The following is a 17,590-nucleotide window of genomic DNA, read 5'->3' on the forward strand; positions in this document are numbered from 1 at the left end:
TTATAACTTGCCAAAGCAGAACCAGATCTCTGGGACTCAGGTGGGATTCTGAGCTAATGTACAGAACCTATACATGTAGTATATATCATAGTATAAGAAATAGAAAGCTGGATTCTAAAGCTTGCGTCTGTAGCTTCTGCAACTGTTGTTGTTCAGTGTTACTTAATACCCTTGGCTTGGGTTATCCGTCTCATGAGCAAGGCTCCTTCAAACGCATCTCCATCTTATTTTGCTAATTGTGATGAGATAAACTTATTTCTCTCTCTCATTCTTCCTTCTTCATGGGAATTAGACATATTAAAATCAGGAGAGCAAAAGAAGGAATTTGGTAGTGCAGATCAAATGAGGAAAGAAACAGAAACTCTAGCTGTGCAAAGAAGAGATTATTTTGCCAGTATAAAACTGTTCTACTGTCTTACCAATCCTCCACTTGAAGCTTTCCAAGTACTGATCCCTTTGTACAGCCCCCCACACAAATAATTGTTAACTTGGGCCAGAGACTTGAGAAAAAGAGGTAGCCCACAGGGAGAAATGCAGTAGGGTCATAGACCTTCCTTGGCCATGGCGGAAGAGGTCTGCTTTCCTAGCGAACCTGAGGGTAAAAGTTGGAGGCAATGGACAAAAAACCATTTGTACATCTTCTGTATTTTATGTGAATGCTCGACTACAAGTAAGGGTGTTTAAAAATGAACTGTACTGCCCCTCTCATCCATCTAAAGAATAGTACTGGCGTTACTCTAAATTGACTCCAAGCTTCCTCATGCTGAATGGAAGCCAAAAAAGGTTTGCCAGCATGAACATTAAGAAAGAGCTCTGTCTATCTCTGTACCTTAAACATACAGATCAATTTCTGCATGAAAGTATTTCATTATTTCAGTCCATGCATTCAATAGATGAAGCTCAGATAATGAATGATTTGTCAACATCCACAGGATGTGTTGGAACAGGTCATCAGAATCAGATTGCTCATTTGATTATAATACACTGTCTGGGAAGTACCTACTAATTAGGACCTCAAACAGAACAATCTGGGGACGTCTTTGCCTATATGGCTGCTTATGTAAAGCTCTCTGGAGATAGGAAGGCTGGCCCAAGCCTCTGGACCAAAATCAGATTAGCAAAATCTGATTTTAGCAAAATCAGATTCTTTGCACCTATTGCATTAGCTATACTCATTTATGTTCCATAGACAGATAAACTCTAGGGAATGAGAAGTTTCATCAGAAGAAAATTTGAGAGACAATCCTTAAAAGCTTTGGTAGAGATGCTATGAGGTCCAGCTCATTGCCTCCCACACTGCTGTTTTCTGCCACAGTTTTTCTGTGCATAACAAATCAAGATCATAACCAAAAAATAAAGCAAGGAATCATGGGCTTTTAAAGCTAGTGGAGATCTTATAGATCATCTTATTGAAACATTTATTTTATAGAAAAGAAGCAGGCCCCTAGCCTGCATGCTTTCATTCATTGACAATTTTTCGTTTAGCCTTTACTGAATGGCTGGCACTGGTCTAGTTACTAGGAATGTAAAGTTGTAAACAGAACACTCTAAGTTTCTGTCCTTATCGCACTTATATTCAATTGAGGAGTGACGAAGTGTGGGTATGTGTTTGAGCAAAATGTCAGAGAGCGATGGGAGCTAGGAAGAGAAACGAAGCACAGTAAAGAAACTGAGCGATAGGATTAAAAGTGGGAGCTCTTTTGGATCTGATGCAAAGCACTCTGAGGGAGTTTGAGCAGACACCTGATTGATGCAAGGGACAAGATATTTGACTATCTTAGGGGAGGATTTCCAGGCAGAGAGAACAGTAGGTGCAGAGACTCTGAGCTAAGAGGATGTAATATGTATTTGAGAGACAGCAGGAAGTATGTTTGGAAGAGCAAGAGGGAGAGTTTGTGAAGTGAGATCACACAAATATCCAGGGTTAATCATATAAGGCCTTGAAGGCCAAGCTAAGAAGCTTAGAATCTATTCTGTGTGCGATAGCACAAGATTGGCGATGGCTGGGCTTCAGGAAAGAGGGTGACATGATCCAGTTTACATTTGAACTGGTCATGCTGGCTGCTATGTGGAGTGAAACTGTAGTGTGTACAAGACGGGAAGCAGAAAAACCAGTCAGGAGAGGATTATAGTAGTCCAGGCAACAGTGGGGGATGACTGAGGCAGAGTGCCACGTGGTCAGGTTTTAGGAATATTCTGAAGATAGAGCTAACAAGATTTGCTGAGGGGTTGGGTGCGTTAAAAAATAAACTGAGGCATATTAAAAATTTTATGAGTTTATCTGAGCAAAAATCAATTTGAACTTGGCAACACCAAACCAAAAGTGGTTAGGAGGGCTCCTGGACAGAAGCTAGGGGGAAGATTTAATGGGGAGAAAGTCCAGGAGCAAAGAAAGGAAGTTATTGGATTGGCTATAGCTTAAAGCCTAGTTGGCTGCTTGTGATTGGCTGTCCTTAGTGTTTTGATTTCATAACCGTGAGGCATTTACAGGCTTATGTTTTGGGTTGCCTACTAGGCTGCCAAGACCTTAGAGCCACCTCAGTCTAATGGCCTCCTTGTTTTATTAATTTAACAAGTATGAAGCGTAGGAGAAAGAAAAATGTCAAAGGTGATTTCTAGGTTTTTGACATGAGCCCCTGGGAGAATGGAGATACCACTTTTAAAATGGAACAAAGAGATGAAGCAGATTTGGAATATGAGAGGAGAAATCAAGAGTTTCTTGATTTTGGTTTTGGATGGGTTAAATTCAAGACACCCATTAGTCATCCCAATAGCAATGTCAAGAGGCAATTGAATATATGAGTCTGGAGGTCAGGAAGATTTGGGGTCTAGAGATGTAAATTTGAAAATCATTATCATTGGCTTATTTAAGATTCCCCTTGGCAGATCTGAGACTTCAGCCTAAATTTCTGCCTCCTTCTTTGTTCCATATCTGACCGTATCTAGATGACTTATTAAAACAAAACAGACTTGGCAAAAATCAGCATGCTTTTCAAGTACTGTTTTAATTTTAAAAATATGTATCTTACATGAAATAACCATAACATGAAATATATATGCATATAACATACATTCAAGGAAATAAGACTAAATTCAGTAGGAGAAAATCCTGAATATAAAAGAGACCTTATAGTAAATTTTATTTATTTATTTACTTTTTTCATCAAAACACTATTTTATTAGAGGCCATGAATCCAGAAAGAAAAATAAGCTTATACAATTATTTGTATTGTTATCTCTTCAATGGAATAGAAATTTTCTGTAAGTTTTCAGAAAGCACCACTCTAATTTTTTTTACATCTTTATTGGAGTATAAGTGCTTTACAGTGTTGTGCTAGTTTCTGCTGTACAACAAAGTGTATCAGCTACATGCATACATATATCCCCATATCCCCTCCCTCTTGAGCCTCCCTCCCACCCTCCCTATCCCAGCCCTCTAGGTCGTCACAAAGCATTGAGTTGATCTCCCTGTGCTATGCAGCAGCTTCCCACGAACCATCCATTTTACATTTGGTAGTGTGTATATGTCATTGCTACTCTCTCACTTCGTCCTAGCTTCCCCTTCCCCTCTGTGTCCTCAAGTCTGTTCTCTACATCTGCATCTTTATTCCTGCCCTGCAACTAGGTTCATCAGTACCTTTTTTCTTAGATTCCATATATGTGTGCTAGCATACGGTATTTGTTTTTCTCTCTCTGACTTACTTCACTCTGTATGACAGACTCTAGGTCCATCCAACTCACTACAAATAACTCAATTTAGTTTCTTTTTATGGCTGAGTAATATTCCATTGTATATATGTGCTGCATCTTCTTTATCCATTCGTCTGTTGATGGACATTTAGGTTGTTTCCATCTCCTGGCTCTTGTAAATAGGGCTGCAATGAACATTGTCGTACGTGACTCTTTTTGAATTATGGTTTTCTCAGGGTATATGCCCAGTAGTGGGATTGCTGGGTCATATGGTAGTTCTATTTTTAGTTTTTTAAGGAACCTCCATACTGTTCTCCAGAATCCTTCGAATCAGAAGATAAACCAACAGGGTGTGCTCCTTCCTTTTCTCAATAGCTCACATGCTGTTCTATGATTCCTCTAACCTGTGACTTGAAATATGGCAGCTGTTTTGGGGAGGATTCTGTTCGGCATCCAGGCTGTTTAGGAGCATAGGCTCTCCTCGTCTTAACAGTTGGAGTCAAATGGAATCCCACCTGGGCTCATGGACCACTATATATTCCAGGTGTCCTTTAGTGGCATTTTACTTACTCTACAAAGCCATATGTGAACTTGAGACCAGTTAACACTGTTATCATTTCTCAGGAACTCAACTATATCGCAGGGTTCAAGTTGGCTAAGGCACTCCAGCTGACATTCTCCTTCTCTATTTGGATGTACGTCCCTTATAGTAATTTTTAAAAATCAGCTCTCAAGAAATGTTATCAATGTTAACTGGTCTCAAGTTCACATATGGCTTTGTAGAGTAAGTAAAATGCCACTAAGGGACACCTGGAATATATAGTGGCCCATGAGCCCAGGTGGGATTCCATTTGACTCCAATTGTTAAGACGAGGAGAGCCTATGCTCCTAAACAGCCCTCCCAGAAAGAGCTGCCCTATCTCAAGTCGCAGGTCAGAGGAAAGGGGAGAGGAATCATAGAACAGCGCGTGAGCTGTTGGGAGAAGGAAGGAGCTCACCCTGATGGTTTGTCTTCTGATTCGAAGGATTCAAAGCTGAAAGTCCTATTTAACAAGATTATCTACAGGCTTACCTAGTTTTAATGCACTTCAGATACTGCGTTTTTACAAATTGCATGTTTGTGGCAACCCGGCATGGAGCAAATCTATGGGCGTTGTTTTTCCAACAGTATTTGCTCACTTCATCTCTCTGTCACATTTTGGTAATTCTGCAATATTTCAAACTTTTTCATTATTATTATATTTGTTATGGTGATCTGTGTTTAGTGATCCTTGAAGTTACTATTGCAAAAAGATGATTATTTGCAGAAGGCTCAGATAATGGTTAGAAATTTTTAGCAATAAAGTATTATTTAATCATGGTATGTACTTTTTAGACACAATGCTATTGTACATCTAATAGACTACAGTATAGTATAAACATAACTTTTATATGCAGTGGGAAACCAAAAAATTTGTGTGACTCACTTTGTTGCAGTGGTATAGAACCAAACCCGCCGTATCTCCTAGGTATGCCTGTATTAGAAAGCAAGTTCCAAGAAATCATGATATTTATTCAGGAATCAGTATCACAGTGGTGTTTTTGAAGAGCTAAACTGGTGACAGAGGAGAATGTCTAATATTGCACAGAAATGGGATAACTTGGGAGATCTTGGATTCAGGATGTGTAGCAGCACCACCAGAGGGGTAACTCCCTTTTCTGAGTTGCACTGCCTATTTTTGAAAAATTAGAAGTGGGAGGAGAGCCGTGGGTAACACTGGGAGAGTATTATGTGCAGTTTCAAAGACTTATACGTTTCCACTAATTTTATTTGATCTGCATGAGAAAGTCGCAAGATGGGCGAGACAGGCGAGAACATCCCTGTTTTCCAGATGAGGAAGCGAGGCAGTCACTAAGTGGTAGAGAAAGGGTTCAGTGCGGGAGAATCATTTAGCACTCATGTCAAGGAAAAGCATGTCAGTCCTACAACTGACTTGGTAAAATAAGCGTCAAGCATGGCAGAAAGCCGAAACTGCTGTCAATTGCCCTCCTCCCCCTCAGCCATGGATATTTTTAAACCAAGTAATAAAACAAACCAGCAGCTGGCACTTTTGGAGAGCCAACCCTGGGGCCCCCTCAGAAGAAAACGTTTTTCTAGATAGACTTTGTGATTTGTGCTCTTTTATTTTTCATTTGCTATTTACTTTAAAGTTACATTTCTAACTAAGGGAAACATTTCTAAATAAAAAATTGGAACGGGGCTTCCCTGGTGGCGCAGTGGTTGAGAGTCCGCCTGCCGATGCAGGGGACAGGGGTTCGTGCCCCGGTCCGGAGCGGCTGGGCCCGTGAGCCATGGCCGCTGAGCCTGCGCGTCCGGAGCCTGTGCTCCACAACGGGAGAGGCCACAACAGTGAGAGGCCCGCGTACAGCAAAAAAAAAAAAAAAAGAAAAAAAATTGGAACGAACTGAGCCAAATTGCAAACACAAACCTGCCTGGAACAGTGTGCATGTTAAAAAAAAAATTCTTTTTTGAAGTCTGCCTTCTTGGCATCTGCACGATGTGACCCCAAACACCCAGTCCCTCAGACACTAGTGTAGCAGCCACTTCCCCATATCCAGACCCTGAGTCCTCAGTCAGCTGATGAGAGGAGTGGTGACTCATTATTTATACTATTAAATATTTATACACTTATACTATTTAAAAACAAAATATACTAATAAAAACAATATTGGTGATCATTTACTGCCGATGCAGGGGACAGGGGTTCGTGCCCCGGTCCGGAGCGGCTGGGCCCGTGAGCCATGGCCGCTGAGCCTGCGCGTCCGGAGCCTGTGCTCCACAACGGGAGAGGCCACAACAGTGAGAGGCCCGCGTACAGCAAAAAAAAAAAAAAAAGAAAAAAAATTGGAACGAACTGAGCCAAATTGCAAACACAAACCTGCCTGGAACAGTGTGCATGTTAAAAAAAAAATTCTTTTTTGAAGTCTGCCTTCTTGGCATCTGCACGATGTGACCCCAAACACCCAGTCCCTCAGACACTAGTGTAGCAGCCACTTCCCCATATCCAGACCCTGAGTCCTCAGTCAGCTGATGAGAGGAGTGGTGACTCATTATTTATACTATTAAATATTTATACACTTATACTATTTAAAAACAAAATATACTAATAAAAACAATATTGGTGATCATTTCTTGACGTCCTAGTACATCACAGTCATTAACACGCGGTCAGTCCCCACAAAAGCTGGGGAGTATGACTATTCATATTTTAAAATCAGGAAGCCGAGGCTCAGAGAATGTAGATTGTCTAGGGACAAACAGCTTCCAACTGGCTGATTCTAAAGCAAACGTTTCGTCTGCATTGCCCCTGTCCCTCGGGCTTCTAAAGGCAGGGTCCCTACACTTACATCCGAGGGAGACAAATTGAATTTCCATTGCTTTAGAAGGCACAACCTAAGTTGCTCCCTACCAGAAAGACACCTGGGTTAATATAGACATATCTCCTTGAATTCTTAGAGAACCAGTGTGGAAGGAGCATCCTGAAAAAGTTCCAAAGACCTGAGCTCACGTGACCCATCTGCTTCTTACTGGTGATTTCACAACCCCTCGACTCCCCAAACCACCTCCATTACTTCCATCTGTAAAATGTGAACTCTGGGAGATGCCCTGCCCATTCTCTTTCCTTGCTGTAGACCCAAGTGTGTAAATTAATGAAAGTGCCTGTCAATTGGAAAACTCCCTACCTGTGAGGTTAGTGTGATTTTTTTTTCTCATTTAAAAAAGAATGTTGCCAAAATTTTAAGTATCCCTATATTCAGCCATGGTAAAACCTACTCGAGGAGTTTACTTACCTCCCCCCTCACTCCTAATAACTGTACAGCAAAGGAAACTGTAATGAGATTGTGTAGCAGAAGCCACAGAGAGGGGATCACGTGTTCACTAACTCATGGGGAGGGGCTGATTCTGCTGCTGCCGCCAACATGTGCCAGTGTGTCTCTCAGCTTGCTCTCTTGGTAACAGGTGTTCACAGGGTGGTGAGGGTGGAAAGCAGGCTTCCCCCCAACGTTGCCTGTCTTTTAATTGTCAAGGGTTTTGACAGGCGTTTTGCAGTTCTCTGTCACACAGTTCCAAGCATGGCGCACAGCATGCTGCTTAAAGCAACCCCAAGTCGGGAACTCGGAGAATCCCCCGCCTAGAGGTTTTGTTTGATGACATGCCTGGATATGAGTGTGGGTAGCCCTTCTTCTTGACATGTGTCTGCTTTATCCATCCTCCTGGTGGGTGGCACACAGGTCAAAAGTTTGTCCCATTGGTGATTGGGCTTTGCTCTGGGTAACATATCAGACTTGATTTCTGTGCCAGTTTAAGAAGATCTAAAATATCCCTTTTCCTTGCTCTCATGCATCCAGTGTGTAAACTTTCCTTATATCACAGTCACTTTTTAAAGTGTCTGTCTCTCCCAGTCGACTCTCAACTTTTTTGATCAGGGACCCTGCAATATTCCTAACACACCTAGCAGTGCCTGACATACAACAAAGGCTAATAAATACACATTGGACTGAACTTCAATACAATGCATCCAGGGTACCTGAAAATGGTAATTCCCCTGAAGGAAATGAGGCCAGATCTCTTCTAGCTATCGAAACCATTTTGGTGATAACATGACCAGAATCTAGGGCTTTCACCAATGCTGGCTCCTAGTCCCAGGCTTAATGGCTATTTCTGTAGTTGGCTATTATAGTGATGAAGTTACCTATTGGGTTTTATTGTGTCCACTCAGCTTCATATATAGGTAGACACCATTAAAAAATGCATATATATATATAATTTTGTACCTCCAGGTACAGGACAGAATGTGCATTTTTTATTGGTCTGCTTTGCCTACTCACTGATGGCATCTTTTCCTTTGCTGAAGTGCATCGTTATTCTAGACACAGCCTGCATAACACAACATGTTTAATTTAATTCACGTCACTAAATCAGTATTATGCAGGGTGAAACTGAAGGAGGGATTTTCCTATTTGGGTTCTTGGGACATAGAAAGGAACTACACATACACAGACATCACCACCACCACCACCACCAAGCCCAGTCCTTCCTTGACTTCCCATATTTCTTTTGACTGCCTAGGCAGTTCTGCCAGCTAGGAGAGGGCAATCACATTTCATGCTTCAGGGCATGATCTGATCACAAGAGGGTCAGGAAGGACCTCTCACCTCCCTTGTAGAATTGTTCAGTTGGCCAGATGCACTAATTGGGGTGAGGGGTTGCTAAACTCCTGTGAAGCATCAGGCATTTGCAGCTGCGGGATTCTCGGGAGTGAGCTTGCAGGAGCAATGGTCTGATCTTCAGTGGCACCTTCACGGGATCACTGCAGGGAGTGCTATTTCACTTTTCTCTCGGTTCCCCACTACCATCTCTGTCCTTCGGAATCAGAGAATACATCTCCTTCTTTATGCAAAGAGAGAATCTTAGAGCTAAAAGGGAATTTAGAAATTACCTAGTCTGATCTCCTGAATTTATGGAGGGTAACATTTATGTTCTAAAAGGTTAAGTGACTTTCTCAAGAGCATAGTAGGAGCTGATGGCAGAACTGAGTTTAGAACCTGAGTCTTATGACCCAGATATTCTTTCCACTACTTTACAGCTGAGATCTGTTCTACACACGTCAGTCAGGTTCAGTTACACCAGTGGTTCTCAAATGTAAGCATTCATTTGAATCACCCAGAGAGCTTGTTAAAATGCAGACTGGTGGGCTCCAACTCCAGGGCTCCTGATTCAGTAGTAGGTCTGGCATGGGGTTAAGGATTTGCATTTCTAATGAGTTCTCAGGTAATGCTGATGCTGCTGGGCCAGGGATCATACCTGAGATAAGAATCACTGAAATACACTAAAGTTGTCAAATGAAACAAATATTTTTCTTTCTTTACTAATTTGTTCAGCCCTTTATTCACTTATTCATCAAATATTTATTGAACACCAACCAAGTGCCTGGCATGTTTGCTGCTGTGGCTGGGGACAGGAAACATGAAGACGAATAAAGCACGACTGTGAACTCCTGAGGAGTTCACAATTGGTGGGAAGGGAGAGATGCATAAATAATTACTAAGCAATCTTTTAAATGCAGTGATGGACGTCTATAGAAAGTGTAATTGTTGCATAGCCCTGAAAGTAATGACATGGGGACTTCTCAGGGAAGGCTTTACCAGAGAGGTGACATTTGGGCTGGGCTCTGAAGGATAAGCAGGATTTCTCCAGGCAAAAGGAATATTATAGGCTGACCGAAGAGCACATGCAAAGGCATGGAGAATGGCATTTTTAGGAAGAGCTGGCTAAGAGTGGCAGGAACATGGAGGGGGGTGGCGTGGAACAGCAGTCAGGGAGTGGAAAAAGATACAGATGGAAAGTTATGGTGGGTGAAATAATGAAAGGCATTCCATACCCTGCCAAGTAGTCTGGAGTTCGTTTTGTGTGCTGCAGAGATACTGAAGGGTTTTAAGCTGAGACATGTTGTAAGATTACTCAGGCTATAGTGTGGAGGACATATGAGAGGGATTTCTTGGAAGCAGGGAGAAATTAAGAATCTATTATGGTAATCTACATGAGAAATGATGATAGCTGATCCAAAACAATAGCAATGGGAATGGATAGGAAAGAGCAGTAAAGGATTAAAATAACCAGGACTTGTGAACAGATCAGAAGTAAAGAATGACAATAAAGAGAGTCATAGATAATTCTACATTTTCTAGCTTTCCAGCTGACTAGATGGAAATGCTATGATTGGAGATAGGAAATAGAGGAGGTGGTGGGAGATAAGTTCATTTGGGACAAGTTGGGGTTCTGGTGTCTGTACAAAGACAGGATGCTCTGCTGTTCCTGGGAAATAGAGTCTGAGGTTCAGGAGAATGGTCCAAGATCAATAGAGAAATTGGGGCAAAGTCAGGGAAGGGTATGAGCCTGTTTAAAGAGATGAGAAGAATTTCTTGTCCTGGATTATCATATAAATTGCTTGTCAGAGTGATAAGCGATATATCCTCAGTTATAAAGAAGAGGAAACCAAGTGATTAATGATACACGTTAAACTAAGGAATAACAAGGAAAAAATGGAAAATCAGAATTTAAAATTTCTAATTTTGATAACTGAACATTTTGAGAATGGATGATAAGAAAACGACTGCAACAAAATGAATTCCCAATTCCCAGTTTCTGCTCTTAGCCAAGCTACTACTGGTTCATCACTTGAGGCTTTGGGGAAATTCTTACCTGCTCCAGGCCTCAATCTTCTCATCTGTAAAACAGGGCTGCTGAGAGGAGTAAACAATTCCTGCAAAGCATTTAGTTAGCATAATGCTTGGCACATAAAAAGGGTGCTGTAATTTTTGTTATATTTAACAGTGGAACAGTTATACTAGAAAACGGAAAATACGAACTCTCCAAGAAAACCACTAGTAAAAGGACAAGTGAAGACCATTACTAACAATACAAAGAGAAATGCTATTCAGATGGTCCCTTCTTGCTACTTCCTGAGTGCCCAGAATGGAGATGTGTATTTGGTCTGGCGTGCCGCCTACTCTTGTTACCGAACTCAGGTTCAGCTGCTCGCCGCTCAAAAGCCAGTAACTGAGGGGCAAGTGGCAGTAGAAAGGAAAGGTGCTTTATTCAGAAGAGCTGGCAATTTGGGGAGGAGGTGGACTCATGTCTGGAGACCAACTCCAAAGATTCTGTTCAGCCATGACAATTTTCAAAGGGAAAAAGGGGAAACAACTTCAGTTAATCATCAGGGTAGGAGATCAGATTCTTCATTTTTCCATTGTGTGCAGACCTGCTGACTTCTGATCTTCCTTTGGATGCTCTCTTGCCTGCTTGGTTGGCCTGCAAATTTGCTAAGGGGGAAGCCAGGGGTAGAGAGTCAGTCATTCTTTAACTACTTAACCTTTCGTTCTTACTCCTTTTAATCCAGGAAAGGAATCAATAGGTCAAGCAGGGCATTGTGTACATTCAGTAGAGGAGAAGTCAAGAGTTAGGTTAAATGTTACCTAGTGATCTTTTTATAATTAAGGTTTATGGGGAATAGAAATAGACTACAGGAAAGGGGCAAAAGAGCTGCTTACAAATCCCCACTTGTCAGACATCATTCCATTTCTATGAGGTTAGGGGTGAAGGTCCATCTTCTGTAACTTCTTCATGCTCACATAGGGTGTTGTTATTTTCAGAGTGGAAGATCTTGACATGGGTCTGCAGCATCTCTTTGCTGACAATTTTAGTTGCTTGCTTACATATATGGGCAGACCAAGCTACAATTCTTCTAATGCCCACAAAGATATATATTATTATGAGCAATAGTGTTAATCCCATTCTTTCATCAGACACTGAGTCTATGACTCTATTGTCCTAATCATTAACTGCTTGAGTGTGCTCTTTTGTGACTCTGGGAGGCCTGGGAGACTTCAGCTTTCCTACAAACAAGAGGCAGGGGACATAGAGGGGCCTTTGTACTTGGGGGGAGGGGGCCACAGGGTTCTGCTCTGTTCCGCTATGACACCTCAAAACACTTCTGATTCCTTGTATTCATTGCCTGTGCTGTGTAACGAATTACCACAAACTTGACAACTTAAAACAACTCAAATTTATTATCTCCAGTTTCACAGCACAGATACTTTGCTTAGGGTCTCACTGGGCTGAAACCAAGGTGTTGGCCGGGGCTGTGGTTCTTGGTTCTCACAGGCCCTCTTCTAAGCTCACAGGTGGTTGGCAGAATTCATTTCCTTCCAGTTGCAGAACGTTTCCCTTTGAGTTGTTGGCTGGTGATCACTCAGCACTCCAGGCTGCCTGCCATTCCTTGTCATGTGGCCCCCACAGGAAATTCTCAGTGTAGATGTTTGCTTTCTTCCAGCCTCCAAAGCACTTCCCATGCACTGACTCCCCCTCCTGCTTTGGAGGAATCTTTGGCTTCTCAAGTCTCTGGTGTCTGGACTGAGATTTAATGGGCTCATGTGATTAGCCCATGTAGATAATATCCTTATCTTAAGATCAACTGACCTGGGACCTTAATTACATCTGCAAATTTCCTTCACAGCAGCACCTAGAGAAGGTACATATTCACCCAGGGGTTGGGAACCTTGGGGGACCATTTTAAGAATCCTGTCTACCACATTCCTGAAGCATATGTAAGTTTAGTCACAGGACTGAGCAGTGGTTTTTAGTGGCACTGCTGCATTTAACATTTGCCCTTTTGGCTATTTCTCTACATTCCATTTACCTTTGAATGACAAGTTGCTGAATTATCTCAAAGGCTAAGAGACATGCATTTAGAAGAGTGACATATTTTTTTCTCCATGCTCTCAGGATACCTCTGAATGATGTATAATTATAGGTCTTTCACCTCTGACTCTTTGCTCGAAACACCTAAATAATTTTTGGGTCAAGGCAAGGATTTATCTGTCACACACACACACACAAAAAAAGCTTTTCAACTCGAAATTGCTTACTATTCCTCACTTCAAGATTTGAGAAGTGTCAGTTTGATCAATGTAGTCCTGGCAACAAATCAGTTGAGGTCAAGCCTGGTTTGCGGGGGTACTTGAACATGTGCTTGCCCTGAACATATATTTAATTCAGGAGCAATATATTTCACATTGTCAAATCAAGTGGCATCATTCAAGAGGCCCCTAATTCAGACACAGCTAGGCTGAGAAACCAGTAATAAAAAGGAGCAAGGGGCAAATGCTAAGCTAAGGGTGGCGGTGAAGTACAAATCGGGGCTGAAATGCTTAACCTCTAGGGCTGCCAGCGACAGCTGTCTCTGCAATTGGTCCTGGTCAGGTGAAACTCCAGAACTTTTTAGATTGATCTGCATTTGGCCTACACCAGTGCTGCAAGCAACAGCTGCCTAGCGATTGGCCTAGGAAAAAAAGAGACCCCTTACCTCTCCCCCAACACACAGCAAGATCCTGAAGATCAACCTATATTCAGGTCTTTTAATATGTTCAGACATATTCTTAGTTGGTCACCGGATTCCAGGTTACTCAATGCAATACACAAAGGCAACAAGAGATGGTGTAATGATTTCTTGATCATCTGGAGATATCAAAGTTTTTACTGTGTAAAGGCTGTGCTAATAGGTATCTTGGACATCATGAAAAATGTCAATATTTGAATGTATACTCACGTTTTGATCTGTGTCCCAGGGAAAACTCTAAGTTCATTTCAAATTACCTATTTTTGTACTTTTTTCTCCTTTCTTTGCTAAAGGTAATTATAAACTCTCATTTCCATGCTGTAAAGAGATTGTAAAGCCCATAAATCATAATTAAGCTGGTGTTCTTAAATTACTGAGTAATAGTCCCTTGGTTCTTGAGCCTGTTTGTCCTGCTCACCCCACTTCATCCCAAAAAAAGGGAAGATAATAGGGGCACTAAATGCACTTCCTGCATTGCAGGACTAAGGCAATGTCTCTTCTCTCTCTGAAGTCATCCCTAAAACAAACCAGGACCTCTGACTTACCACCAGCAGAAATCAAAGCAAATTTTGGAACACACCTCAAAAGAAAAACAAAGTGAAACAATTTTTAACTACAAGTTCTATTTTTTGGGGGGGAGGGAAGCATTATTCCCAACTGCCTATAGACATGGTAGAACAATACTTTGCTCACACCTAGTTAAGTGACTCCAAGTTGGGAAGAACCAAACATACTTTGGCAATATATCTGATGAGTGGGCAAGTTTATTTGTTAAAAGCTCTTACTTGGTTAAAGATTCATACTAGTATAAATTCTGGGAAAGATGTTACAATTATACTACAATATATAAGTTTTAAGAGTTATTCTATGTATCCAGTAAGTCAAGCCAAGACCAGCAAGTGATGTAATTTGGGTTTAAACTAAGAAAATGTTAGGACTACAGCTGTCCATCAATAGAATGGCTTGCCTTTTAAAGCAGGTAGTAACTTGTCTACATTAGCATTTTAGTGTCATGGGCCCTCAAGGAAGTACCCTGCTTTGGGTCCTCTCTGGTCCCTTCTAATTTAAAACTTGTATATTCACTAACATCACATGACTGAATTGTACATCTCACTTAAATACTTTGTTGTCTGCCTTATGTTGCAATGTCTTCTCAATTGCACAGATATATAACCATCCATGCCATGAATTCTGCTGTAGACAATGCAAGAGACTTATTGTCATTTGTGAGGCTTAAAAGACTTGGGCCCTTCTTTACAATATTAGAAAAATAGCCCTAAAGCTACTCTACTTACTCAACCTATCATTCAAAATTTACACGTTGTGATTGGCAGTTAAATTTAAGAGTACCTTTCTGTTCTGAAAAATAGCTACGTGTAACTTTATAGAGAAGCCACAGTATTTCAGAAATTAAAAAACTGGTTGGAAGCAGACTTCTCTTAAAAAGGAAGTGTCTAATATTAAGTTCTCTCAAAAGCAACTAAATTTCATCATAGAAACCTTTCCTGTGCTTGTGGAAAAAGAACCAACTCCCGCCACACTGCCCTCTCACCCCACACACAAAACACAAAAGACTTTGAATTTCTCTCAAATATTTTGGTACTTGAGGTTTTTATTTTATGCTGATTTTTATGATTTTATGCTGATTTTTATGATTATCTAATTGTTTCATAAAGGTAATTCTTGCCTCTCTGGAACAATCCTAGTTCTGAAAGACAACAACTGGACAAGAACAAGTCCTAAGTCTATCACTAAGTCTATCACTGACTTGCTGAATGACCCTGGGCAAATCACTAGGACTCTGTTTTTTAAGGTTCACTTACCACCAATGAAATAACCTCCTCAGAGTAGCTGGGAAACTCTCACAAGGTCATGGATCTGACAATGCCTTGGGAAGTATGAGTAGTACACAGATAAATGTTTTATGTACTTCTGCCTATTGCATGATGCCTATCCAGGATGAGGTGGATAGTAGGTGTTGACCCAACCATAGGAGAAGTAGATAGAACTATTTAAAATAACTTTAGCTCACTTTCTCATTTGGTTTATCATTTCCTCTGTATTTTTAAAAAATTATACCCTCCTTCCTCAAATAACACAAAGAACCTCTTCTCTGAGGGATTTATTGGTCCCTGTGGAACCTGCGAAGGCCAGAAACACTCACGGCCGATGAATGACAACCTATGTTTGTCTCTTCAGTCTTATAGTATCTGCAGGACTGAAGTCTGCCAATGTCCATGCGTCTGTCCAGAACATCCATACGCCCCATGCTTGTTCTGTGTGTCACGGGGACGCCGACAGATGACACATTCAATGGTGGTACTTCAACCAGTGCGGAAGGCCTTCCCTTTGGGGTCTGACAGGATGACTACACCCCAGCAAGCAATGCCTAGGGAAAAAACAACAGTACTTTATTCTTTATGTTGTACTTCAATTTACCAGGTGCTTTCATATATATCAACTTATTTAACCCTCACAATACTCCTTGAAGATACAATTACCATTATTTCTATCTTACAGAAAAGTGAAGCTCAGGAAAGGAAAGTTGAGAGAAAAAAAAATTGTTACTTCCCCAAAGCAAGAAAGTTACTAAAAGGGAATTGATCTGGGTAATCTAATTAAGAAGGTAAGAGATCTGAAAACTTAAAATTCTATTCACTCAGTTGGTCTGAAGAGCTAAAAAAGTCACTACATTTTACTGGACGACAGCTTGACAATCACGTAGTATTGTTACAAATAAGAACTGTGGGCCACAGTAGCCAATGGTAGACCTTAGTATGTGGGCTTTGAACCCATGTCTACAATCTACCTTCAAAGCCAAAGTTCTTAAACCAAGGTCAAGTGCTCTCACTCAGGCCTTCTCCACAATCTAGAGAAGAAGCATGGGTTTTGGTAACAGATAAGCCTGGGAATCAAAGGCTAGCTGTGTCATATCCTGGGTGTCTGACTTCGAACTCTCTGTGAAGGAAAATAGGACTACTATATTCATACCTATCTTTAATAGCTTTTGGTAGGATTAAAAAGATTGAGGCTAGTAAGAGTTCTCAAAAAAAATATTGTGATTTAAGAAAAAAGAAAGAAAGAAAAGCTTCCCAACAACTTTTTCTCCTCACCCCCATCTTAGGGGAGGGGGGTAAATGCCTGCTGCCACGTGGCCAACCCGGGCGCCCCGCCCCCGCCCACGTGGCTGCGCCCCTCTTCTCCCTCTTCCCCCAGCCCAAGGGTAGTGCCCCAAACTCTCACTGATGCCGAAGACCATCTGCGCAATCGTGCCTGGACCCGGGGGGTATCCCAGCTTCATGGGCTTCCGTGCCACCCAGTACACGTACCCGCCCGCCCCTATCAGCCCGGACCCGGAGAGCACGCGACAGCTCCAGCAGTTATTAAACAGAGGGGCTTCCGCTGGAGGGGCCGGCCCTCCGGGTGCAATGACGGGCACGGGGTTGGCGGAGGAGGCGACCTCAGGAGGCGCAACGTCCTTGACTGGCTCAAGTGGCTGGGAAACGAAAGAACCCATGATTAGGAGCTCGGTCTCAATCGTAGGAACCTTCCCACGAACTGACGTAAAAGATGTGCCCGGAAACTGAGCGCTGGCGCGCTGCACCGGAAGCAGCCCGAGGGCCGTTGGGAAATGTAGTTCTTGCTTGCCTCGGAGGAGGGAAAAGACGGAGGTGGACTACTATACGGGTGTTCTGTGGAGAAAACCTTGGCCCTGACGGAGGCCAGTTTTTTTTTTTCCCTCCCAGTCCTTTTAAGAATTTAGCCAACTCCCTAAATGTCTCAACTCGCAGTCTCCTTAGAGGAAAAGTCTGGGTTTCTAAGTGTCCTAACAGGAAAGGTGAGACCTCGGGCATGTCACTTCACCTGTTTGTGTGTTCGACTTAAAAAGGTTGGAGGTGTTTGACTTAAAAAGAGTTAAGTAGTTTGTGCCTGACTGTATGCTAGACACTTTGCTAAGCGAT

At 41.9% G+C, this 17,590-nt stretch overlaps 1 protein-coding gene across 1 annotated transcript; it reads right to left on the bottom strand.

Moving 5' to 3' along the window:
- Positions 1-15,808: 15,808 nt before the first annotated feature.
- DMAC1 (distal membrane arm assembly component 1) lies at positions 15,809-17,165 on the bottom strand. Its single transcript, XM_024734290.1, has 2 exons — positions 16,872-17,165; positions 15,809-16,017 (listed from the first exon to the last, which is right to left on the bottom strand). Exons 1-2 carry the CDS (start codon positions 17,143-17,145, stop codon positions 15,953-15,955), a joined length of 339 nt encoding a protein of 112 aa, XP_024590058.1. The 5' UTR covers positions 17,146-17,165; the 3' UTR covers positions 15,809-15,952.
- Between the last annotated feature and the right edge of the window lie 425 nt (positions 17,166-17,590).

The sequence above is a fragment of the Neophocaena asiaeorientalis genome, unplaced genomic scaffold (genome assembly GCF_003031525.2).
Source record: "Neophocaena asiaeorientalis asiaeorientalis breed wild unplaced genomic scaffold, Neophocaena_asiaeorientalis_V1.1 scaffold256, whole genome shotgun sequence".
Lineage (NCBI taxonomy): Eukaryota > Metazoa > Chordata > Mammalia > Artiodactyla > Phocoenidae > Neophocaena > Neophocaena asiaeorientalis.